Source organism: Balearica regulorum, chromosome 3 (genome assembly GCF_011004875.1).
Source record: "Balearica regulorum gibbericeps isolate bBalReg1 chromosome 3, bBalReg1.pri, whole genome shotgun sequence".
Lineage (NCBI taxonomy): Eukaryota > Metazoa > Chordata > Aves > Gruiformes > Gruidae > Balearica > Balearica regulorum.
Genome location: NC_046186.1, coordinates 83,609,746 through 83,636,805, shown reverse-complemented (window position 1 = coordinate 83,636,805; position 27,060 = coordinate 83,609,746). Strand labels below are relative to the sequence as shown.

At 41.1% G+C, this 27,060-nt stretch overlaps 1 protein-coding gene across 1 annotated transcript in view; it reads left to right on the top strand.

The window, feature by feature from the left end:
• NID1 (nidogen 1) overlaps window positions 1–21,954 on the top strand; it is a 58,479-nt gene extending 36,525 nt beyond the window's left edge. Inside the window, exons 16-20 of the mRNA XM_075748744.1 lie at window positions 5,451–5,622; window positions 7,406–7,563; window positions 8,937–9,060; window positions 10,221–10,333; window positions 11,854–21,954. Of these exons, the coding sequence (XP_075604859.1) occupies window positions 5,451–5,622; window positions 7,406–7,563; window positions 8,937–9,060; window positions 10,221–10,333; window positions 11,854–11,975 (689 nt within the window). The 3' untranslated portion in view covers window positions 11,976–21,954. The remainder of the gene's footprint in view (window positions 1–5,450; window positions 5,623–7,405; window positions 7,564–8,936; window positions 9,061–10,220; window positions 10,334–11,853) is intronic.
• Window positions 21,955–27,060: the final 5,106 nt, after the last annotated feature.

Below are 27,060 nucleotides of genomic sequence, written 5' to 3'. Positions count from 1 at the left end.
AGCTGTAGCATTGCAAGTTGGTGTTATTTGGATAAACAATAACCAAAAAGTCTGGATAACATAAAATGAAAAAATATCTGTTCCCTATGCACTAGTTCTTCACTGCCTTTCCACTGCTGAGGTAGGCAAGAAATCGGTTCTCTAAATAAGCAGCATGTCAGTGAGGTATTTCTGTCCTTACTCGCAGTTGCAGGATACTGTATCTGTCTAACCATTGAGTGTCTTGTGAACATCACTGGGGACATTTTAAATGAAGGCTGAGGGATTTAAAAGATGAATCAAGCTGCTGTGGTGGTATTAAAGCATATCTCAAGGCACTAATGGCTGCAGGGTTCAGAGCCTCACAGTGTGGGCTTTGGACAGTGTCTCAGCTCCTCACACAAATGTTTAGAGGGTTTCTGTACGCCATTACAGTCCAGGCCTCTGATTGTGATAGTCTTGCTGTGTTTAACAAAAGGGGGGAGGAAACCCCAAAACCAAATTGAAAAAAACCCCAACCACAAACAACCCAAAAAACCCCCAACAACCATCCTTTGGATGCTTTGACACTTCTGGAGAGGAATCGTGAAGCAGGCTTTGAGGTCTTTACTGCTCTCTACCTATGGTAGCAGCCTTAAGGCTGCCACTATAGTGGGACAGCACAGCTAATACTCTCAGGGCAAATCCCCAGGTCATGACATGCCAGATTTTTAAAGCACACTCAAGACCTCACTTTTCTGTGTTGAGGATTGCTTGTGCTACGTTGTGCCCAGCCTAGCAGCCTTTGTGTATTCCACCTCTTTTACAGTCATGTCTTGTCAACCATACTGATCAGAAAGGGTGGTCCAGCATCCTTCCTGAAAAGATCCCATGTCTTTGGCCATGAGGAATGGAACACATAAGTAGTCTAAGCTCAGGCTACTGCATGTTATTCATACTTACAGTGATGCGACGGCTACAAGATGTAAATATGTGAAGAAGAAAGGTTAACGTTGCAACCTAGGTCACGTGCTGGGACAGACTCATTGTTGTGTAATGTATTTGTGGTCTGAAAAGGGGATGATGGTTTGTCAGTTTGCTGTTGAATGGGTATCGAATACAATCACAGCTCAAGCTGACTAAGGAGTTGCATTCATGTGTTCACATGAAATATCATCTCTGTGTGTCACTCTTGATTTTTGTAGGTAATCTGCTGGCTAGCTGACATTTGGTTTTATGTAGTCCTTTTCTCCCCTGTTCTCTGCCTCTCAGCTGTCACCTCTGCTGAGGAGGGACTGGTGAGCAGGGAGGATGAAGAGGAGAACCCCTGCTCTCTGTTCCTGGGCTTGGGGACCAAATGGCTGAGAGATAGTTAGAAACTGTTTCAGCTGTGACTTTCCATGCCTCCCACTAAAGCTGTAAAATAAAAGTGAGTAAATCACCATGTTTGGTTCTTGCCCTTGGAGTTGCTCAAGGATTTGAGAATCAGACTAGAGGGTATTGTGGGGTTAGTGTTTTCACAGTTTATGTCCTGTTCTTATACTCTTTCCCCCAAGCTGCTGCTGCTTACTGCAGTCCATGTTCATTTCCATTAGAAGGGTAAGTGTAAGCCCATGCATCTTAAATAGGAAAACATTTTTTTAAATGGAAAGGGTTAAGGGGAAGGACAGGTTTGCAGAACAAAGTGAATGTGGGGGCATTAAAAACCAACAAAAACAGTAGCTAGAGGCACTTTTTGAATACTAGTGTCCTCAGGATCCTAGAACACCGGTGAAGTCAAGATACTGGAGGAGGTCTTGCTTTGGATCCTTTGCAGCTGTTGTCACAAAAACTTAGGAAACTGTTGTAGCAAAAAGATCAACCAGTTTTAAAACTCTACTATAAATTTGCTTTCATTTTCTTTGGATGTATTAAGTATCTCTGCCTGGAGTTTGTGCTTCTGAATAGCCAGTTTGCTGCGACTCTATTCAGACTTTTAAGGGCAGCAGAGAGATGGGAGCTGCTTGGATTCTGCTGTTGTCCTGGGAAGGGAAAAGGGAGAGTTTAAGGCATCCCTAATCACTACAGCAACTATTGAACTTGATATTTCTATACAACTTGATGGCTGAGATATTTGTAAGACTTCTTTTTCATCCCAGCATATTTAATCTAAAAGGGACTCCTAACGTGTGGTACAAGCATGTGCCTATACCAACTACATATTCTATGGGGAAAGGATTTTCATTTTTAACTATTAAAGAATTTTGTCAGATTCTGCACCTCAAAAAGTGAGGGGGAATTATTATTGCTAAAAACTTTGTATGGATATGAATTAGTCTGTATGATGAGAGCATGTGTGCATGCATTAAAGATCTTGCAGCGTTTTAAATATTTTAGAAATATTTGTGAAGGTTTTCAACAGAATTTGATTATTTTAGGTAATTTAAGATGCTTCAATGCCACATGGAAACCGCATGGGTTTTGACTGCGACAAAAAACATTGTATGTATAAACACATTGCATGATTTCTGTTGTCCTGTTTGCATAGGAAGTGAATGCCATTCCTGAAGAGATGCTGAGCGATGTTACACTTTACTTTCTGTACGTTAACAGGCTCTTCAATAAGAGTCAGAACAAAATAAGGTTGAATATTCAGTATTTGAATGGATATCTTCTGTGCTGGCTAAAACTGAAACTTTAAAATTTCAGGGAATAGGAAAATGCCTCCCTCTCAGAAGACTCCTGAGAATTCTTTGTTTTGTTTTGATTTTTGCCTTTTTCCTTTGAGATGCAGCTGCTTTCTTCACTTCACATGTATTTTTGTGGAATGCACTTTTTTTTGTTTGTTAAAGCTCTTGTGATTCAGGTTGGGTTGCTTCGCAGAAACATGTTTTATTGTGGAGCCTCATCCAGTTTTCATCTGTCCCCACAGCTGTATAGCCTGTGGAGGCTTTCTGAGCTCTGCAGCTGTGGAGGCAGGTCAGGAAGGAGAGCCTTCATCTTCATTGTAGCTGCCTAAGTCATGTCAGCCGTACATGTCTGCACAAGCCTGTCCCTAGGGACAGAGCCTGTAACTGTATCAGGCCTGATGACAATATAGCAGGAACACATTTGTGCTTCTGGGAAGACTGGTGATACACGAAGCCTGCATAGGGGGATAGTTTTTTCTGGCTCACGGTCAATGAGACAGGAAAGACATTTATTTTAGACTTCTTTAAATCTCCTGGCATATAGCTGAAGCAAGGAAACTGGTCAGGGAACAGGGGCTCCTGGGAATCAGTGGCAGCAGATCTTTTGCCTGCTACCTTCTTCTCTTTCCTAAAAGAGGCTGGGGGCTCGTCTACCACCATTTAGTCAGTGATCTTCTGATCCCAGAGACTGTCTGGGAGTTGTTGCCACCATCACCTCAAAATAAGGCCAGTCTCAGCAGCCTCTGCCATTAGCAAGAAAACAAGTGGGAACACTTGAGGATCTGAAGTATATGTGAGGTGATTTCTTGCAGATGACAGACTTAGCTCCACAGAGGCACTTGGAGAAATGCAAGTAGTGATGTGAAGTTAGTGTAACAAAGTGTGCCCAAGTGCCTTTGGGAGGAGAGAAAACTGATTCACATTTACTTTCTTGGGGCCTCCCTGTGTATGAGCTGTGAGTCAGAAGCAGTGAGATACATCTTATTAGTTCTTTTCTGCCTCTTCAGAAATGAACCTACACCCAAAATGCCATGTGTCCGGGTTAAGTGCGGTAAGTGTAATCCACCTGTGTGAGAGAGCAGAGGCTGTTTAGGTGATTGTACAACTGTTATTCATAGCAGAGTCACAGTAGCAAATTGTAGACAGCTCTATCCAGTGTTCTGGACCAAACGCCTTTTCTCCAGAAAGGTTGTTCATGTCACATATTGTTTGTTTAATGGCTGTCAGTAAATAAACTTGGGAATTAATAGAAGGCTTAATGGGCCACATTCCATCATTCTTGGACATTCACATGATGTGTGGATCTTCATTTGAATGGTACTTTTTTTTCAGCAGCTGGATGGTATGAAGAGTCACTTCATCTCTTTTTGGAAGTGACCATGTACAATTCTTCCTATTTCTTTTGGAATTGAAATTGGACTAAAGTTGATTTGTACCCATCTTTGGCTTCATCACACCCCACACAGCCTGCCTGCTCTTTTTGAATGTATGTATGAATCTTGAAAAGTATAGAGCAGTTTTTCACAGTGGCTGAATTAAATCTTGGAGTGCTATATATTTATTCTGCATCCTTCCTCTAAGTTAGAAATTACTAATGCTAAAGCAGTAAGGTCATTATCTGCTATTTCCTGTTGCTTTTGGAACAACTAACTGTCCAAGAAAAACTGTGCACATACAGTACCAAAACATGTTCCAAAAAGGATTGCTCTGCAAAAACAAAGAACTGGATCTAAATTCACTTAGCTAATACCATTATCTCTAGTGCTTTGGAGCTTGATTATCTTTAAGTATTGCATTGGCTAAACTTAGCATAAATCCAGTTTTCAGAGGGGTGCCATGTATGCCAGTACCAAAGAAGGGGAAATATTAAGAATTATAAAATCCATTCTAGATCCTGGCCCGCTAAGGCGGTGTTGTGCTATAACCCCAGCCGGCAGCTCAGGCCCATGCAGTCGCTCACTCACTCCCCTCACAGTGGAATGAGGGAGAGGATTGGAAGAATGAAAGTGAGAAAACTCGTGGGTTGAGATAAAGACAGTTTAATAGGTAAAGCAAAAGCCGCATGCACAAGCAAAGCAAGATGCGGAATTCATTCCCCACTGCCCATGGGCAGGCAGGTGTTCAGCCATCTCCAGGAAAGCAGGGCTCCATCACACGTAACGGTTACATGGGAAGACAAACTCCATCACTCTGAACAAGCGTCCTCCCCTTTCTCTTCTCCCAACGCCTGTATGCTGAGCGTATCATCGTATGGTATGGAATGTCCCTTTGGTCAGTTGGGGTCAGCTGTCATGGCTGTGTCCCCTCCCAGCTTCTTGTGCACTCCCAGCCTGCTCACTGAAGCAGCAAAGACCCTGGCTCTGTGTAAGCACTGCTCAACAACAACAAAAACATCCTTGTGTTATCAGCACTGTTTTCAGTGCAAATCCCAAGTATAGTCCCATGCTAGCTACTCTGAAGAAAATTAACCCTGTCTCAGCTGAAACCAGGACAGGAGGGCAGAATAAGATTCTGATAACCTCTACTGCTGCTTTCTCTGCTATCAACTCTTTTTCTGTGTCTGCTCCCCAAGGAAAGCTTACACACATGATGAGTTGGTTCCTCATAGAAGTTGTCATTGTATGTATTTATTAAAGTTCTGTGTATTTAAACTTCATAAGGCAAAATGTGTATTCCTCTTCCAACTGACACGAAGTAGCTTTTGTTGAACCACAGCCAGAAAACTGAAGAAAACTTATCTCAGTTAAGAGTTATGCTTATGAGGCTGACCTTGTGTATTGGGAATAAATATAACGCCTAGGCATGTTTTTCTCTGTTCTGCAGACTTGGGAAGCCCTGAAGGGATAGCTGTAGATCACCTAGGTCGCAACATCTTCTGGACTGACTCTCAACTGGATCGAATAGAAGTGGCTAGGCTGGATGGGCGCCAGCGTCGCATCCTTTTTGACACTGGCCTGGTGAACCCCAGAGCAATTGTTGCAGATCCTATGAGAGGGTATGGATATGTTGTCAAGAGATATGTGCAAAGCTTGATTGATTTTATTTATTTATTTAACATGAGCATATACTCTGAGTCCATGTTTTTAAGACTGTCTATAGACAGTAATAGAACTATATTTTGCTAAAACAACTAACAAACAAAAACGGAACAATCTACTTGTGTCCTGTGTCTTAGTGGTACACTGGAAATAAAACCTCTCAAATGCCTGCTAGGTAATACTGTGATGTGTTGTTGAGAGGTTTGTCAAATACTTATTTGTACTGTGCTTTCTGTACATTGTTTGCAGGATGACAAGTGTTGCCCTGACCTAATTTTTTTTTTCCAGGATTACTGGTCTAAAATACTAGATTAAACAATCTTATATTTTCATTTCCATCATGACAGCCCTTCTTCCTGTACAGTGTTCCTTCTTTGAAAACTCCCAGGTGTCTCTTCTGTCATCATTTTCACTTCTGTCATTCAGTTGCCTGAGAAGGTCCTATTAGGCTTCTATTTGAAGATGTAGATAAATCTGTACTTTAAAAATTGAGCCTGTAAGCTGCAGTCACAGAAATAGCCAAGCAGAATGTCAGTAGGAAAGTGTAAATATTTTCAGGTTATGGTTCCAGCCTGCAAAAATGGAACTATATACATACTTCTATGTAGTCTTTGATCTGTTGACATTTTCTCTCTCTGAATATTGGAAGAAATACAAGGAACATTAAAACTACTGCAGAGTCCATTGCATGTCTGTTCATTAATGTCTGAACTTGCTGCTGTTGTCCTGGCGCAACTTTCTGTAGCGTGGCCACTGCTGAGAAAAGACATTTCAGTCAAAATACTCCAGAAAGGAATGCATGTGGTCCTTGAAAATTTGAGTGATACAAAATTAATTGAAAAAAGTAATGGTATTGACTTCTCTCATTCCTTTAACATAAAATAAACCATTACATAATAGTCACATAATAGTGGGGTGAAAACATCTGTGGATGCACATGAAGTGACAGCATAATACAGCAAAATGAATGCACTTCATAATGTGAGAGGAGAGGGACAAGTGTAATCAGACTAAGGAGAGACCTCTGTTCCATGCAGAACCCCACTGACAGAGTAGGGCTCTGGGTTCTTCAGGTCAAGCAGCATGGACTTCTGTCTCCTAACAGATTTTTTGTGTGTGAAGGAGTAAACAACAAAGATGCTTGCGTTGAAGGGCCATGTAAATTCTCAGCCATAGAGAGTGCATCCAAGGAAAAAAACACCACTAACAAATGGCCATTATTAATAAAGCATCAGTGAATTAGTGGCCCTCTCTGGGGTTCTCCCCTGACCATAAACTACTCTGATTCCATTGTATGTTGCTTGCTTGCTGCACTGAAAAGAAAAAATGTAGTTTTGAATGAATCCCACAAATGTATGCCAAATGCTCCTGCTGCTTAGCCTGAGCTGATGTGATGGGTGGTGGTGGTAACTGTAGACATACACTTTGAGTGGTCCTCAGAACTGTTGAAAAGGAGGTCTTTTTGCCTGGCATCTTGCACGTAAACTGAACAACGTAGAGAAAGCATTTATTCTCATGTGTGTTCTTGCCTTTTCTGTTTTGTTTAATGGAAGTACATTTGCTACATCTTTACTATACTTTTGTTACTTCTATATCAAAGTGCAATGTGGTCTTTATTTATTTATTTAAATGATTTAGGGGGTGTGCATGTTACTTTTGTGTCCTTAGCATTTTCCTTAATTACAACAATCTTTTGAGATCAGTCACTGTCTTAATTCTTACGTTTTTCTTCCTCTTAAGAAACTTGTACTGGACTGACTGGAACAGAGAAGCTCCTAAAATTGAAACCTCATACATGGATGGCACAAACAGAAGAATTCTTGTTAAAGATGATCTTGGGTTACCAAATGGTCTGACATTTGATCCTTATTCCTCAATGCTGTGCTGGGTAGATGCAGGTAAAGAGGTGCTAAAATCTTTCTTCAGAATAGTAGTAGAATAAGTATGTCTAATCCTGAAATTATGCACAGCTAATTAGTGTTCATAGCTCTTTGGGCTGCGTCTTAGACTTCATGCCTTTCTTTTTGGCTCTAATAATCTCTTAATTTATTTGTTGTTACTACCACAGTGGCATTCACATGAGACTGTGTGCAAGCTGAAAAATTTCAATTCTGATCACAAAACTTTCTAGGAATGCAACAGGTTTATATCTGTGTATCTTGTATGTAGCTATCTCTTTAGGTAGTACTTAGGCCTTTGTAGAAGAAATTACAAGTTTAAGACCAGGAAAAAACACCAATTCACCTAATCCAGCCCTACAGAATGTCATCTTGGCACAGAATGTCTGGCTTATATTTGACTGAAGCAAGTCTTGAAAAAGAAATTTGCACTAGATTTAAAGATCAAAGGATGAAGGTTCTGCCACCATCCTGTTGTTAGTTTTGTGCCAGTGTCTTACCAGTAAAAAAAAAGGTGTGCTTTTAATCCTTATTTGAACGTTTTGGGTTTTTTTCCATCTTGCTGTCTTTCTCACTGTAGACTCTGCCAGAGATGATCTCCTGTGGAGGTGCTTTTACACTTCAAGTCACCTTTCAAGTTTTTGATAAACTAAAAAGATCAAGCTCTCTTTTTCACTGTAAGACACTTTCTCCAACCTTCAAATATATCTCCTTGTGCTATCTTTCTTCTCTTTTTCTCTCTTCCTCTCTTGTTCTTGCTTTTGTCTCTTTTCTTTTTTCCCTAATTTTGAAACCCACTACGTAAGAGAAACCTACAGGTGTTTACATTCATTAGCAGTGTTTCCAATGTGTGTAGTAGCTTTACAGCTATACCTTTTTACACCCTATTTGCATCTACAAGTTAGATCTTCTTCCTGCAGTCTTGCCTTCATGGCCCAACCCAGCAAGCATTTTGGGAACATGCTGAGCAAACTAACTTTGCAAAAATGCCTTCCAGAGGAGGTGGAACTGGTTAGTGGTTGAAGTAGCCCTCTGGAATGGAGGAGACCTTCTGTCAGCTTCCACACCAGCCTGAGGATGCTGGTATCTGTAGCAGGAATCTCAGCATGTGAGCAATGGCCATGGCTGCACTAGACATCTGTGTTCCTGTAAGTTAGGTGGTGTGCTGATTAGCATTAGCACCAAAGTACTGTTCCATCCAATCTTCAGCGCACGCAGAGATGTGGCATGAGGAGGGCTTTGGCTGAGCAGCATACCAAAAGATTTCCAGGACGTTTTACTCTGTTCATGCTTGCATAGTAACACTTGTCCTTCATCCCTCATGAGAGCTCTCTTGCTCTGGTTCAAAGGCTTAATTGTTTCACTACATCCAGGTACCAAGAAGCTGGAATGCATGAACCCTAATCAGCTTGGTCGACGCAAGGTTGTTGAAGGAATTCAGTATCCTTTTAGTGTTACAAGCTATGGGAAGAATTTATACTACACAGACTGGAGAAGGTATGTTATCTGCTAAAGAAATTATGGAGTGCTTTAATCTGTTCTTGTCCCTGGTAGAAGCTGAAGTATATATTGCATTTCTCATGTCTGACCTCTCACACATTCCTGGGTTTTTTTGCTTTCCTGGCAATAGCTGATGCAGGGTGGAGTGGGTCTGTAGACTTGACCTATTGATGTTGCCAGTTAACTGAGTTTTCATTTTCAGCATTTGTCCTCTAAGAAAATGCTTTTAACACTGAACATTTTTTGGGAAAGGAGTGGGAGCTAACATGTTTCCCTTATGGCTGTACTTGCTGCATTGTGAGGGCAGAAATTAGTCACTCATGGCTTTCCATGCCCTATATTATCTGAATGTTCAACCAGAAATAAGAAAAAAACATTTTTACTGTCTTGATGACACTTTCTTTATTGCAAATGATCTAAAACATTGACATATGATCAAGACTTTAGTTTACTGTATTTTCCAGAAAAAAATCCAGTCCATGCATTTTAAAGATTTGGTTTTCCTTGACATAAATGGTTGTGTGGGCTCTATCTGCAAACTCTTACACAAATGACTCTATCAATTGCAGCAGGAAGAGCTATTAATGTGTGTAAGGATTTCCAAGCTAGAACCTAATAGCTGGGAAATGCTATTCTAGAATATGAAACATTCTCTAAATGAGAAACAGTGTGTTACAGGTCTGTCAGTTGACTGCCCTTTTATTTTTAGGAAGAAAAGTATACTCATGACTAGCTATATTCCTTCCAGATATCAGACTCCACCTGAAATACAACATTGTCCATAATCATTATGCATAATAGATGCAATATCAGCTATACCACAGAAAACGTCAGAGGGACAGAATATGGAGAATGTGTCAAAACTGCTAACAGATGCGTTCCTGTAGAGGCACATTGTCCTGTGTTGGAAGTACCTTCAAAATTAGTAAGGTGGCTCCCTGCTAAATTTCTTAGCTGCCTAGAATGAAGGTTGTGACATATTTTGAGTTGTCCAGGAAAGATGAGGTCTTAGACGATTTTGCTTCGGCCATTGCATCTTAATTGTAAAAAAGAAGCAACTTCAGATTTCTTCCCTTTCCATTTGTTTGGTTTGGTTTGGTTTCCCCTGTACCTCCACCTTCATCTCACTTCTGTATATTCTCTTCTGCATATGGCAGGGATGCCGTTGTAGCAGTGGATCGCACAATTTCAATAGAAAAGGATAACTTCCAGCCTCACAAGCGCTCCCGTCTCTATGGAATCACTACAGCTTTTGCTCAGTGCCCAGGAGGTAATCCAGATGATTCTCAAGTTTTTACAGCTGTGCAACACCTTGGTGTATAAAGCAACTTAGTAGCAGCTCCCATTGACAGGCTGCCAACTGGTCTAGGTAGTTAGTGAAGAACTGGTTAGAGCTTAGGTTTCTGTTTACTAACAAATTAAAAGCCACCTAATTTTATTTTTTTTTTTTTTTTTTTTTCATAAAAGCAGTTGTGGTTGCTATATGAAACCAGAATATAGAAGGAAGAAAGGGCCTGTTCTATCCTTATGTAAGGACAAGTGTATGATCAAGTGAGGATCTGACACAGAAAAAGCTGCTATGTTGTCATCATCTAAATAGAATGCTATATTCATGGCTAGGGCCTTATTTGCTTAAGTTTAAACTACAGAAATATCATGGCCTTCCAGATGTCCTTAATGAGTTCCAGTGTTTTTAAAAAGGGAATGTTCAGAAAACAGCAGGTGGTAGAGTGGCTGGGCTGGTCTTTCTGCTCCATTGAATGTTAATTTTTTCAGATACATTATTGAAAAGCCCCTTGTGAAGCTTAGAAGAGAGGAAGTTGATACCCTTGAAATAACAATTTGTTCTTTGGGAAGCAATATCACTGTTCAGTTATGTTGTTCTTAGCAAATTACAGTGAGGAGAAGAGTTCACTTTTTTATTATTACAACGTGGCTGGAATTATAGGAGTTGTGCTGGTTTTCCTTTAGGCCTAAAAAACCCCTAAGATAGTTTTCTCTTCAAATTATTCAATCTATATAGTAAAAAACATAATTTACTTTAATTGAAAGCTTTGTTCACAGCTTAAAAATGCATATATATGTCATAGTTACAAAATCAGTAATGTTGTTATTACTCATTAATTCACAGTTCCATTTTGGTAGGCAGTGTAAAATAAAACAATGTGTGCTCTGAGTAAATGCTTGTGCTTATAATATTCAGAACCTTGGTATCATTTCTTTCTCATCATATGTCTCTTTCAGGTGTTTTTCTGGGACAGATGCCTTTCCCCTCAGATCCACTGTTTCCGGCACTGTCTTCTCTTTCATTTTACCATTCAACATTAATGTGCTCCTCCCCATCCACCCAATTTTTTTGTTTTCATGGGACATTTCTCCATGTTTTTGTAATGAGTGGTATCCAGGGATGATGTTCTGTAGCATTTTCAACTTTGTCCCCACATGTTGCACTTTCTGTATTTCCTCACGCACTGTCTCTTCATTCTAATGTTTGTGACTACTTGGCCAATTTATGATGGGCATTTCAGGAACAGTCCAGTTTTTTCATGTTGCCTTTCCAGCTCTGTCCCAGTATATTCATCTTTCTTTGAGGTGAATATCAGAAGCTGACACAAGGGATATGATGACTCTCATCTCCCCAAAGTATAGTTTTGTTTCACACTCAATCTCATTATGGCTTGTTTCTCAAGTGTAGTCATGAAACCTGTACTTCTTTTGTATGTACATGTTTTGGATTTTATTGTGGTTTTGCTTTTGTTTTTCTTATGTTACATCTCTGTTCTTTTCCAGGACATAACTACTGTACAGTGAACAATGGCGGTTGTACTCACCTCTGCTTGGCTACCCCAGGAGGCCGTTCTTGCCGCTGCCCTGACAACACCGTTGGAGTGGATTGTATAGAAAGAAACTGAGCATTAGAATAAGCTTTAGAGCAGGGGACGCCTTTTGGAAACATGCTGTAAACAATTCACTCCTATCAACAAAATCAGGCCCTAAAGATAAGTGCTCCAAGCTACTTGACAGCAAGCCACAATACGCACATGCAGACACACACAGAGGCAATGACTGTAGCAATTAGGCAAGACAGAGCTGCCCAAGTTAGGTCCAACTGCATCTTGTTCCTTGTAATATTATCTCCTTGCTTTTAAAAGTAAATGTGGAGGCCTTAATTGCACCTGTGCTGCACTAGGAGGAGGTGTCTCTTGGCAAAATGAAAGTAACAAATACTGAACAAAGAGGATGGCGTGGCTCAGATCCTGAGACTGAGTTGTACCTTGGAGCATGCAGAAGTTTTATTTACATAGTGGCATGCTTAGCCCATCATATATGTGGCTGGGCCATATCTCTAGCTGAGAAGCAACCAGGGGGTCCCTAGGATGAATAGATGTGGGTGGGAACACCCGGTAATGTCACAGATTTAATGCCTAACTGCATTCCTTCCCACTACCAGTCCTTCCACTTCCAAAACTTGAATCTCAACTTTTGACTCTTGTGTTACGGAAACACTTTATCTATGTGCTGTGAGGCTAGTTCTCACCCTGGCTCATGTGATCCTTTCCCACAGCATGTGATTCTTTATAGATAATCAGCACTGCTTAGTGGATGTATTTGAAGTTTTTGTTGGATTTTAAGAGATTTATTTTTCTTCTGTTTGAGGTGGATTCCTGAGTAGTTTCCTGAAGTCCACCAAACAAACTTTAGATATAGATCTGAATTGCTGATAGTTCATCAAAGAATGGATGTTGATTCATTTGGAGGTGTTCGGTTTTAGAGACACACAGTCACATTTGTTTCCTGAGAGCTTTCAAAATAATATTTCTGTGTTTGATTCTGTAAGCCTGAAAGTGGTCTTTGAATCCTATCCTAGACATCTTTCTTCTTTAGCAAACCATGCCCTGCCTTTTCTGAGACCGTGAGAAACCATGGCAGTTAAAAATCTGATTTCCAGAAGGGTCACCTTTGTCTTGGTGCTTAAAAGAAAAAAAATGGTGATGCCCCATTTGTGTGCCTATGTTTAGTAACAGCAAAAAGGTGTGCTTGAAAATGAAAACAGTGAGTTTGGAATGGGGAAGAAAAATCAAAATGCATGTTCTTATGTCAAATTAGCAGTACAAATCTGGGAGTGAAGTTTGGCTTCCACACTGTGTGTTGGGAAGGAAGCTTTACTCACAAGCCAACCTGCAGCAGCAGAACAAAACTGGGCTTGTGAACCTTCTGCCAGAACACATTTCACAATGTCATGATCAGAGCAGTAAGCTAACATCTCCATTTCCTCACTCCCTCTTCAGACACTACAGTAACAGTTTTAACAGAGCCAATTCTGAGTCTTAACTGCGTGACATCTTCCTCTTTAACTGTATATTTATCATAAAATAACAAACCATATAAACATTTTAAAGATTTTTTTAATAACTTTTTATTCATTTTATTCATACACTTAATCAGGTATCTCTTACTGTAAATAGAAAAAAATATGTTGAAGGTGCTTGATAACTCTTTCTCCAGAATTATTCATGTATCTGGTGAAATATTAAAGTTTACACTCTGTACAGGTATCTACAGTACAGTCAATAAAATCTTTTGGTTTTTATTTTCTATAAAAAAAAAAAAAGCCATGCCTGTAGAAGGAAGTGATATGTGGTATTTCAAATCTCTTTTCCTGTTGAGTTCTGGATTTTCACTAACTCTCATGTCTAGTGATGATACTTCTCTTCTAAGATGCAACACTAGAGGGGAAAAACTGCTGTTGGGGGTTTTGTATTTTGAAACCAGTAGGATACTTTTATTCAAAACAAAGATGCGAGAGCACTTAAAGAAGATACAGCTTCTTCTGTTTTGACACAGACTTTTTACTGGTTGTTAACTCTTGTTTATCTTTGTCAAGTAAGCATAATTCAGTTATACCACACTTCAGACTTCTATGCTAGTGGAAATACAGGATGAGGACTAGATTAAATGGGGGACAGAATTTATCCCTCTGCTTGAAGATGACGTGGTGCTGAGGTGACAAAGTTCTTTGCTGCCTGGTGCCACAGCACACAGGCTCTCTGTGTGGCTGCAGGGCAAGATGCAAGCGAAGTGAAGGGTGGCTTGTTGAAGGTGGTGATGCTGAGATTTAAACTCAACTTTTACGGCTACAGCATGTCAGTGCCTCAGAGAGGATGGCAAAAGGCTCTGTAGTACTGTGTAGCTCAACAGCTGGAGAACAGTGTGCCTGTCAAGTGAGCCACTGGAAAGGTGGAGAGTGGGGCAGCAAGGAGAGCTACTGGGGTCTGAAGGGTGGTGTGTGGAGTTAGAGGAGGAGATTGGGAACGGAAAATGGAATGTTTTATTTTAACAGTAATCTTTTATTATTACAATAGGCTAGGGCTGGTAATCATGTCAGTCTCTGGTTGAAGAAAAGATTCAGTGTAACTACAGTTCACCTTTTTTGCTACAAAAAAATAGTATATTCACAGGTTTTTCAGGAAAGGAGAACAAATGTTTCAGTGGTTAAACAAAAGACAAAATACCTCTTAGATTTATTCCAGAGGTAATTTAAATAGGATAGGATAGAATCGTTTCAGTTGGAAAAGACCTTTAAGGTCATCAAGTCCAACCGTTAACCTAGCGCTGCCAACTAAACGCGTCCCTAAGTGCCACATCTGCATGTCTTTTAATTACTTCCAGGGGTGGTGACTTAATGTGTTCCAATGATTGATAACCCTTTTGGTGAAGAATTTTTTTCCTAATATCCAATCTGAATGTTTTCTTAAATGCTTCCATTCAGATCTTCTAGCACACACAAAAATATTTAGTGGTAAGACCATTAGTGATGTTTATCAATGATGTAATAAGTTGGAAAAAAGTGAAATTACTGATAGTAGTACTGGCTTCCTGATGACTTAATGGGATGGTTCAGCCACTTTTCTGTCTGAAGGGTGTTTGAAAACCCCAACTTTACTCACTTTTTAACCTGTAAAGAACTCTCTTCTCATAGTGAAAATCCAGCGTGGCTTTTTGAAACCCAGCGTTCTGTCCAGTGTTGTTCCAAGCTGGCAAACTGCTTACTCTGCAGTTCTCCAGTCACACAGTTTTGTCACAACATATTAGATTTTTAACTTGCAGGCATATAATTAAGAATGACAGATGATTGCTAGAGGATAATGGCCCATCAATGGCAGTGTCACAATGCATCAGTTTAACCTATGGTTAAATGCACACTGTTTTTTGTGTAGTATTTCATAGTGTATTGCTTGGAGATCTTGCTGAAAAAAAAAAAAAAAGCAGGATATGAAACACATATGGCTATAGAGAATACAGTTGTGAGAAGCCCCCTGCTTGGCCTGTGTGTAAGAACTAAATAATACCTCCAGAACCTGAGTCCCCAGCTGGGGATCTGGCAGCAATTTGTTCATTAAGTGATTGAATCACCTCCTTTGTTTAAATTCTACTCCACTTGAAATCTGTCCTTTATTTTATTTATAAGTTTAGGACAGCATGTCAATAAAATAGGTGAAAGGTCAGGATGTTTTGTCCTAAAACTGTACATATTGATGACTCTGTAGCTTTGCTTGACTAACAGAAGGCTCAGTGGAATTGGAATGCAATGAGCAGGTTCTCTGCTGCTTTGTGGCAAAGCAGGTGACGCTGCAGTAACTTACTGCTCTTTTTTCCAGAAGGATTCTAGAGTTGATGAATGGGGACAGACTGCCATTCCCACAAGGAACCAGGATGGTGTAGTTCAGTCTCTGGCTTCTTTGTGTTGAGTATTCACCAGAGTTCATGCAGTTTGTGGTGGTGTTGCTCTGGGCAGGCAGTGTTCCCTACCCAATGGGGTGTCTAAACACACAGGAAGCACACAGAGGAGCCGCGTAGCACAGGGCCTTCAACATGGGGAAAATGGCCTGCTGTACAGATGCTGGTGGGGCATGCCAAGTGGCAGCTGTGGATCTGACCCAGGAACTTGCACAGCAGCATTGGGAAAGAAAGGGGAAATGTGGAAGGGAACTGAAGAGGAAGATTTTGTGGTAGTGGATGCAGATGTGTGTGCAGTTTGGGAGGTGGGGGAACAATTAGCGTGATGGTGGTTGTACTGTGCTTTTGTGGTCTCCAGTTAATTCAGCAGTACGCTGCTGGGGATAGGGTGAGGGAGACTAAGATGCAGAGTTGCTGAGTTATAGTGGATTTTGGAAACCTTTCCAGTCTTTTCCTTTCCCGCTAGAACCAGAATATCCTACTGACCACAGCACTCTTTTTTTTCAGGCACTGTGGGATAACCTGTGGGATCCCAGATCCAATTCTGTTTGAGGACAAACCCCAAGAGCACAACATTTTGTTCTTCCCACCTCTCTTCCCTGCTTTATGCAGATAAGAAACCTAAGCAGATAAGCCGGAAGGGAGCAATAGTGCGGTCCATCCAGCTGCCTACCAGAGGGAAGGCAGGCATGGTGCCAAGCACGACTGCCCTCATTCCTGAGACAGCCCCAGGTACCCTGGTGAGCCACTGCTGGCATTTCATGGCACAGCTCATCTCTCAAGTTGGTATTATCCAAAAAATAATAATAATCCAATCCCAAAATTATTTCTAATCCTCACCTGCACTACCTCTTCCAGGACCAGATCCTCTAGCTATGACTTGCTGTGCACATTAACTGTACACAAAGTGTGTCACAGGGGTCTGTTTAATAACAAACAGCAACAAAGGACTAGTCTGCTAACAAGCTGCTAAACCTATCTGTCAGCTTCAATCCAAAGGTCCCTGGTGACCCATTTGTAAGCATAAGATTTTTTTCCCTTGCATTGTATTACAGTCTGTCGTCTTAGTTATTAGCCTTTGAGCAGATGTAGCTCATGTATTTTTAAGTGATTGCACTGTAATTAATTATTTATCTTTGTGGCCTGTTGTCCTTTTAAACATACACATATGGAGAAACAGCAAACCACACAGCTAATTTCATTCTCTTCCAGGCAGAATATCCTTCTAGGCTCTTGGCTCCCAAGTGTCAGTGCAACCATGACACTGATTTTTCAGAACAGCAAAAGACTGATGCGCCGTTTCAGTTTCTGTGCTCATATGCCTTGTAACTCAACTGTCATGCTGACATGGTACGCTGACAATTTTAGCTGACCTTAACCTGCAGAACCAATGGCTTGTACTTTACAGTTGTTTCAGCCTAAATGCTGGCATGTCTGCTAGATCCTATACTGTGCTACACCCAACTAATGAGGCAGAGTATGAAGTCTGATATGGCCTCTGTATCAATGACATATAGAAAAATTTGGCATGGTTTATCTTCTCCAGATAGACGTGTCCATGCCTGTCATAGCAAGAGCAACTTTCAGCAATGACAGACGGCTGTGGTCTTCATGTGCTTTACCCTAGCTGTCTGTGACTTACACACCTCTGTCTGGTAGATTTTACTGATTAATTTTATGAACTTGAGAGTCTGGACTTCGCCAGTAAAGACGTTTTTAATGTTAGCCATTGATTAAGACAGAGAGGAGGAAATTGTTTCTCTCAGGGGAGGTGCTGCAACAGATTTATGTGCTCCCTGTGAAAGCTCAGTCTTCACTGGGTGTTCCCTGGAACCCAAACTTTTCAAGTACAAGTTAGCAGTACTCATATTTGTCTGATCATTTATTAATTTGCTAGATTGGCTGCCTGTGAGAAATTACATTAGGGTCTGAAAATTTCTGTAAATTATACATTTGTTCTGATACAGTATTTTATTACTAGTGGAGCCAGAACATCTAGCTTCATTTTTGTTCTCCAGTGCTGTGACAAATTTATGTTCCTGCAATTACACAATTTTAGGGGTTTGGTTTTTTTTCATTTTCAGCTTGATTTTTACTTGAATGAAGAATCACAAAGGGAAGAAGAGCATGTTCTTATATAAAAAAACTCCTTAAGACATTGTTCTAATGAGCAACAAATGTACAACAGTTAAGGAACACACAATAAGAGCGTTCACAGATTTTTATCAAGAATGTTTTCTCCTAAAGCCTCAGCTCTTATACATGACCCCCAATAACCTCGACTCCAAAAGACAAATAAAAAGACCAGCACACACGATACTATTTTTTCCCAAATTTGTGTTAACTATATGCCTTCTTAGAAAATACATACGAAAATTTAGATTGGAAGGAACCTCTGGAGTGCGTCAAGTCCAGCTCAAAGCTGGGACAACTTCCATGTAAGAATATATTGCTCAGGACCTTGTCCAGTCAGCTTCTGAAATCCCCAAGGATGAAGATGCTACAGCCTCTCTGGACATCTTAGTACCGAACCACTTTGGTGTTGGAAGTCCAATGGGAATTTCCTTTGATGCAACTAGTGACCATTGCTTCTTGTACTTTCCCTGTGCAACTATATGAAGGGTTTGGCTCTAGGTCCTTTCTCCAGGTGGCAGAAAACAGCAGTTGCTTCACCCTTTCCTCATATGCCTTATGTACTTCAGCGCTCTAACCATCATAGTGGTCTTCAATGGACCTTTTCCAGTTTGTGAATACCTTTCTTGCCCTGATGTACCCTAGACGTAGTCTTATGAGTCCCAAGTAGATGGATGTAATCATCTTGGTACCTGACCAGGGCATTGACTTTAATGCTTGGGGTGGGCAATAGTGAATGCAGTTCTTAAGAAGACCCGTCTACAGAGACTTTGGTTTCTTGCGTTAAGCTTACCATTGGGGCAAGGGGACACACACACAGGAAGGGTTGGTGTCATTTTTTTCTCCTGGTCATTCTGAAAGCATGTTAATCTTCATGGTGCTCTGCATTTCTGTCTTGCCTTCTATTCCACCACACAAAATGGGTATTTGTCCATTCGTTGCTCCTGTTTTCGGTTCTTTGAGATAACATGGAGGGGTTGCACCACTATCCCTCTCCACCGAAAGCTCGGGGACTGACAGAAGTCCTGGAAAATACAAGAACTGTATTCATTCTCTATGTGTGAGGGGAATTAATCCACCAAACTGCAACTTTAGAAGGACTGGAGGGAACACGGGAGGCTTCTTGCTGTCAAAATGCAGCTTTTGGATACAGAAGGGCAGGAGTGCGTCGAGGGAGCTCACTGGGAAGGGTGGTGTGAGACAGGCAAATGTCTCATCTAAAGTTCTCCTGAGGCCTAGGCATTGGGCAGGGTCAAGCGATACAGCTGGTTATGCACCAGTGGAAATTTGGACCTTGCAGTGGCTGAGTGTGCAGAAGCGGACGTGAGGGTTTCAATGCCACATCTATGATGAGTAAGACCCCTTCTGGGTCTGCTCCTCATTCCTTTTTTGTGACTCACTGAGCAATGATGACTTCCGGTGCTGTTCAGTGTCAAGGGATGTTCTGTGCCAAATTACTGTCTGTTTATAAATATTTGGCATCAAGTGATATCAACAGCTTCAAACTCACTAGTGGGATGTGAAAAATTTCCAAACTTTGAGTGGTTAAAAGCAAGATTATTAACATAGGAATCGGGTCAGCAGCTCTGTTACCTGTCAGGCTGTAGTCCTAAACTGTGACCTTCAGGAGCACAGCCCTCACACTTTTCTGCAAAGTTATGCATGCTGCAAACGGGGCGGGTGGAGGCTAAGCATTTTCTCAAAAGATCAGTAGGGCAAGAAGGACCTGTACCTAACTGATTTATAGCATGCTGAAGTAAATCCAGGATTGATGCTGTCACAGGAAAGGGAGCCTTGTGAAACACATTTAAATTAAAGATTCTGTCACTTCAATTATGAACGAGGCAGAATGCAAACAAAATAATGATTCTATTATTTTGGCAATCAAATATAATAATGGGTTTGAAGAGCGTGGAACTAGTCATGTATCACAGAAGGCTGTATCGGAGATGAGATTTCTTATTTTCTGTATCTGTCTGTATTTCAGATTCTGCATTTGTTCCACTCCGAGCTGCCATGGGCCTCATGAGCTCATGCGATGTTTAAAAGACAGTCAGTCCAGCCACAAGATATCAAAACATTCAGCAGCAAAATACAGCTGAGTGCAATATGCCTTCGGGCAAGTCACAGAATTTATTTCTTGACGTCAAAGTAGATCATCAGGTTGCATAACATAATGTTTTAAACTTTAAGTACTGTCTTAGTGTTACTAGTTAAATAGCCACCTAACTACGAAGTTTATCATCCTCAAATTAGCCATAGTGTTATATATGGAGACAGAGGTCTCATTTTCTTAATGCAAAATTGCCCAATATCACTTAAATTATAGTAGTTTCTGATTCAGTGTTTCAGGTGGCTAGGTAAATGACTAATTCCAAAGGGAGAGGCTTCAAGTACAGTTTCCTTAGGTGCTTGTCCATTTTAATGGCTTGAGAGGCTTCCCAGAATTGCACAAGAACACAATCTTTTGTTCTCTGCATCTTGGATTGGTGTGCTGCCTGGAGCTCCAAGACGCATCCAGCTGCAGCTGCCTCAAATGGAAAATACATTGGACATCAGAGAAGGTTTTGGGGGTTGGTTTTTTGCTTGTTTGTTTGTTTTTTTCTTTCAGGCTGCTTGTAATTGTACTTCCACCATGAAACCATGCTTTCAGAGACTTGCCATGCAAACAGTAAAACCGTTTGTCACATTTTCTAGTCATTTTACTGCAAATTTCTGCATAGATGAGCTTTAATCCTCCTTTTCTATTGCTCCTTCCTCTTTTGCCTTGCAGACATTGTTTTTACTCTTGCTAGATGAAGACTTTGACGTGTATTAATTCAGCAAGTACAGAGTTAATGTGCCCTGGTTTTCTTGCTAGTGGACTGAGGCCCCCTGGTGCCTTCTTTATTAGCAGAGCTGGGAACAGAGCGAAGCATTGCAGTAACCGAGATTTCTGTTCGTCCATGTGTTTAATTATACGGGTAAAAGAGGAGTAAAGGCGAAGGAGAAAATGTTTTTTTCCAGTGCACGTTCGTGTCTGGATCCCACACTTTGGGTGGTTTTTGCTCTCCGGCCTCCCCTTTGCATTCCTCCTTTCTGTTTGCCCCCTGCTTTAGAAAGGATATTTTGCACTGCTTCAACCCTGGCTTACATTTCTCTGGTTGCAGTTAGGTGCTCTGTAGTTCATTGCTTCTGTTTATGCAAGAATCCACATCAAAGACTTCATTGTTCCCCGTTTTAAAGACCATACAGAGATCAAAAGTAAGACTTGAAAAGCCCAGTCTCCCTGGAAAAAAGCTTACCAAAAATATCAGCAGAAGCTATAAGAGCGAGCATTCAGCAATTCTGAATGTTGTTTTTTGATGAATGCAGATGTGGTTACAGCTCATGCAACTGGACACCATGTACTGGGAGAAGGTCAAAAATAATCTGATTACAATCATGTGTTGATCCATTTGCTGGGGTTTATTCAAATGCTTACAGTGGACAATATATTCAATACATTGAATCTTCTTGATGTAGATCTTTCTGTGATCACAAACCAAAAATTTGTTGTAGTTATTCACAAACTCAGATGTTTGTGTAAATATTTGTATATATACAAACTTCATGTCAAATCATCTATTAACAGTTTGCAATCATCACCAGTATATTTATAGTTTGAAATTATTTTCCAATGAGTATGATGAATCAGTACCTTGTTTAGGAGTAATCTGATGTGTAGAATTCAGTAATGCATTTGAAACCAGTTGGTTCCTAGGTGTGCATGGCTTTTTCATTTGGGTTGTGAGTTGGGTTTGGAGGTTTTTTTGTTTGCCTTGATTTAAAAGCATGAACTATTTGAGTGAAGCGCTTAAGCACAACTTTGCAAGGAAATTACTGCTTAGTATTTGCAACTCATGTTTTGCCCAGTATTTGCTTAAAACTTAATGCATTCTGTTCTGAGATTATTGAAGAGTACAGTGTCTAAAAAATGAAAAAGACAATTCAATGTTTGGTTTGGATGTTGTTTATACAAATAAACATTTGTTAAGGCTTTAGTGCTGTTTCCCCTTTTTTTGTAAATAAGGTATTGGAGGTTTTTTACTTGTACTTGCTTGCATGCTGCAAACAGGATGTTGAGTAACTCATTTTGTGTTGGCTAGTACAAAATGATGGATGAGTTGTGGAGGCTCTCAGCTGATAGTGTGGATTCCTTGTGTTGCTCTCTTCTTAGCAGCATAAAGCCAAATTTAAAAATAAAGAACAAATCTCAACCTTAATTATACAGAGGTGTGGTATATTGTTAGTAGGTACTAACACTGAGAACAGTACTAAGTACTTTCTTTTCCTGAAATCTGCAAGGCCTGTCAGTCAGGAATTAATATTTGTCAAAAGAAGGTAAAACTGAAGAACAATAAATTTGAAAATCACCCCCTTCTGCCCTAAAATGCCTATTTCTTTCAACCACAGGAAGCTCATACAGAGTTTACATCTTGCTCTTTGGAGCTGCCTCCCAACAGAAATAGATGTCACAGAACCACAGACTGGTAGGGGTTGGAAGGGACCTCTAGAGATGATCTAGTCCAATCTGTTATGTCACCTGTTAGCAGTGTATTTAAGTTCCTTCATTTTATGACATCATAAGTGAAAGGCAATGTCACTGTTTTGAAGCCCAAAGGTCTTAAACTGGCATTTAATATCAGAGCTGCTAAGAACAAAAAAGAGCTGTCTCAGAGAACAGACCAGAGGTTAATTTACAGCATCCAAATAGGAAAGTGGAGTTTAGGAACTGTGAACTCCAGTCCAAACTCCAAGTTTGGAGAGGAGCTGAAATTCAAAACTTTGCAGCTGGGTCTCATTCTCTTTTATGAAAAGACCCTTATACTTTACACAGAGCTTCAGGCTATGCACAGAAGACTTGAGACATGAACCTCTGTCTTGAAGTAAATGTGTTAAAACAGGCAGGTTGTACACATAAAAGCAGAAGAAACAAGAGATCTTGCACCAACAGTCATATATGACAAAACCCAGTAGATATAGTCCTGCTTTATCCAGTGTCTCTAATAAACCACATGAAGAGTTGAGAGCCACGTAACTAGTGGAGTAAATTTAAAACCTTTGTTTAGTATAGCTCAGGCAAATCATTACTAAAAACCTCTTGATAATAGAGCCTCTATGTTCCTTGATATGGGAAACACAAATTGGTCATCTTAAATCCTACTGTTAATCAGTTCTATTACCACTAGGAAAAAATATTTGAAGCATCAAGTACCAAAGAGCTCAATGCCAACTCCATACTCCTTTACTTTTTCCTAAGAGGCACCCATGAAAGCCCATCCTCAGCCTAGGACCACCCAGCAGCCACTTCAACGCTACGCCCAGACTTGCTGCTAGCACTTTGAATTACCTTTCCTACCTTCTTGGGAAATAATGACCATCAATACCCCATCAGCCTTACACAGCCCCAAGAGCTGCAGGTATATCATCCACCCAGCAACCATCAGCTGTCCCTCCCCAGCCCACCATCAGGCAGCTTGCCCCAGACCCCTCCTCCCTTCAGAATCTCACTGGCAGCTTGCCTGGCTTTGCACAGCTCTAGCAAGTTGTCTGTGATGCTGGTTTTGGCTGAGGAACTCAGTGACCAAACTGAGCTAATACAGAAATGAAATCACTGACGTTCCTGTCGTTTGGAAGAAGTCAGGTTAGTGAGAAGCTGTGATTTATTAGAGCAAAGAGCTGGGGGGGGGGGGAAATAGTTATAAGGCACAGGTGTGAACTAGAAGTAACATACTTCAACTATGGATTAGAAGCAGCTGCTCTGAATTTAAGAGTATTTGGTACCTACTGAGCAGAGGTTGTTAAAGAGGAGAAAGGTGAGAGCTTGTGTGCTTAGTGCCTGTTAGAGTGAGAGGCTGGGGGTCATCCAGTTGGTTAAAGTTTTGTAGCTATTTGCTGGTGGTTGGCGTAAGGGCCTGTCTAATTTTTTCTGCTTTGCTCTGCAGTCTTCTGTAGGTGCATGTTCTGCTTGAATGGTGTGCAGAATTGCAAGCCGTGTGTGGTAGAACTTTACAGGCCTCAGAAGAAATAACTGGGAATTTCAGAAATAATACATGTCCTAGTTCTTGTGTAAGTCAAGCGTGTGAGAGTGCAGAGCATCCTGTGTTCAAAGCTTGAACACAAGGCTTTGTGTTCAAACCTTTTCTGTCGGCAGTTTCATGACAGAAAGATAATGTGACTTGCTCAGTTCTTTTGCTTTGAAATCAGGGTGATAATAGCTTCTCACCTTGTGGTTTTGCTGTCAGGATCAACTTTAGACCATGAGTATGAGAAGGTTTACAGAATTGCCATTTGACAGAACCAGAACAGATGCAGCCTTGCTCTAATGTGGACGTGTGGATGAGGAGGCAGGCTGCATAGTTCTGACCACATTTGCTGCTCCGCTGACAGTGACAGCAGTGGGCCATGGCTCTGCTACCTGCTCAGTAAGTCTGTCTGTTCCTCACTTATGCACAGTACAAGACCTTTACTCCTGTGAGTGAGCTATTCACTAAGATATCTTAGTTTGTATAAGGTGGGGGCTAAGGCCAGATTCACAGAGATGAAGGAAGGGCGGGTATTGGAAGTTTTGGGCCCTTTTGCATTTTTAAACAAGTGGAACTCTTCACAAACCTTCTCTAAACTAAAGACTGGGAAAGTGTTTTGTCAGCGTATCTTTGCTGTCTGTGAAAAAGGCTGTCAAACTTAAGGCAATGTGGAGCTTTTTCTGATTTGGCTTGGTTTAAATTCCACCCTGTGTGTCTATGCATGTGAGAGAAAACAAATGCATCGGAAAAATGGCAGCCCCATCTATGGAGGGTTAGAGGCTGAAACAGGATGTGTGGTAGGCAGGTGAGCCCAAAGAGCAGGCTGAATCTGGGGCAAATGAACAGAAGTAGCCAGGTAAAGATTGCGTCCATAGGCCTCACTGCTTACCTCTGTTATTGGGTTGGAGTTACCAGGATGCGTTAGTGAAGAGCACGCTTTTGAAGAGGAACTCAGTAATGGACCAACGGTGGGTTTAGTGACTTGCAAGAGGAAGGTTTTCCTGGGGTGACATGGGAGGCAGTGTGAAAGTGCAGGAAGAGAGGCAGAAAAATCAGCCTTTTGCTAGAGTAGAGCTACACTGTTAAAGTTTTTGAAGAAAGGATAATAAATTGGTACTAGAGAAGACAGGAAAGGGTTAAAGTTGAGGATGATAAGAGGACGAATCAAGAAGACTACCTATGACAGTTTGGACGACCCAGAGAAAGAGTCATCTGGATCAGCAAGGACTTGATGAGTTGCCAAAACAGGGAGTTAACAGGTTTGGATGACAAGTTCAGCAGCATTAATTATGGACTTGAATGGTGATATGAGTGGCTGGAAGGAGTGTTTGACTGGACAGAAGAAAGGGGAAGTTTCAGCAGGGAGGTTGGATGTTCTGTTCTGACCCTGTAGGACACAGTGAAAGGGCTTAACAGCACTTCTCTGTAACTGATGTTTTGCTTTTTGTGTGAAGGTCTGCAGACATGGAGTTTGTAGCAAGCAAGGCTAAGTATTGTGAGAATACCTGAATGTAACAGTAAAAATCACGTAAGCATTGCTAAAGGAAGTTAATGGAAGAAGAGAAACAAAAGGCTTAAAAGATAGCATACATAGTGGCCATGGGACAGACATAAATAATAGGTTGAATCCTAGAATTTTAAGTAATTTGTTTGACATAGCCCAGTATAAGTGACAGAGAAAGCTATCTGCTAATGTGGTTAGAGTGCATTGTAGTTAAGGTCAGTACAGTGTTTCAAATGTGAAGTGCTGTTTCTCTTCTCCCCCTCTCCTGTACGACCAGTCTCGGGGAATTTGAAAAGGATTCACCTTTGTAAAGGGTTCCACAAGTGGAAACCTTCCTACGCGGTGTATGCAAAAGGCAGTCCATCAGTTTTAGAAATACTTTACATAAAGAACCGCTAAACAATAATTGTCCCATATTTCACTACAATTCCCACATGGTGGGCTGTGATCCTTGGATGAAGGATGAAGAAAAGTTGCCAAGTTGCAAAATCAGCTGAAACAAAATGTCAAGAGCTTTTGCAAAGAATTCTCTACTTTCCTTCCAAGGAATGTTGAGGTTAGAGTTCTGTGCTATTTCGTGTTTTCACCACATATTTTAGCTGGTGGGAGAGTTAACACTTCTTTTGCACTTTCAGTTTTAAAATCTGCTAACTAGCAAGCAAAAAGTAGAAGGACAATTTTAGTCAGAGGAAATATTTAAGGCCAGTACTCACATGCCTCACTTCAGTAGCAAATGTGAGTGCTCTGTAACTGTGTATGCACGCTGATAAATCAGGGGAGCAGAATCTGATCTAATGTTTTGTCCTACTGTGACATTTGTTTTTTGTGGGATGTTCTTAATTTCTGTATTCTGGGGGTGGGGGGTGGGGTGGCATTTCATCCACCCCCTATTCTCTGGTTTCTCAGGGCCTACATAGCATCGAAGTAAGGCACAACATTCTCAAATCTTCAAAAATTTGTAGTGGTTAAAATGTGTCTTTAGCTCCGTGTGTTTCCCTCACCTGCTGGAGCAAGGCCTGAAAGGAAGAGTAGAGGTAGAACTGCTTTTGAGAGTGCTGTGTTAGATAAGGAGCCTTTCTTCAGCTGAAGGTGTTTTCTAGCATCTGCTTTTGCCTTCCGAAGCTGGGTGGTGGTGGTTTTGCGGCCAGGGGTTGAAGGGTCCTGTTCCTCGGGGCAGACACCCTGTGCCTGCCTAGGAAGCTGGTGGCTGCAGCTGAAGTTTGCCCAAAAAAAAACCAGAATCACTTTGAAAGGTTGGATCCATCTTGCAGAGCAACAGCCCAGCTGCCGATTAATCCTGAGAAAGGAGAGCTGGGCTCCAGACAGCAACACTTTCTACTGAGGCAGTACTTAACCACCTCTGCTCAAACCCAGACTTAGCCCTGTCTGCTGCAGGTCTGTAATGGGAGGACTGATGGTTTGGGCAGAGCTCTCTGTGGGGCGGGCAGCCAATTTGCAAAAAGGTGATGGTGAGAATCGATGCTGTTGTTCATGGTGGCCATGGTTCATGGTGAAAGAGCAGTATCAGCAAGAAAGCAGCCGCCTGAAGGTGCTGCATGAGCAAGGCATGGGCAC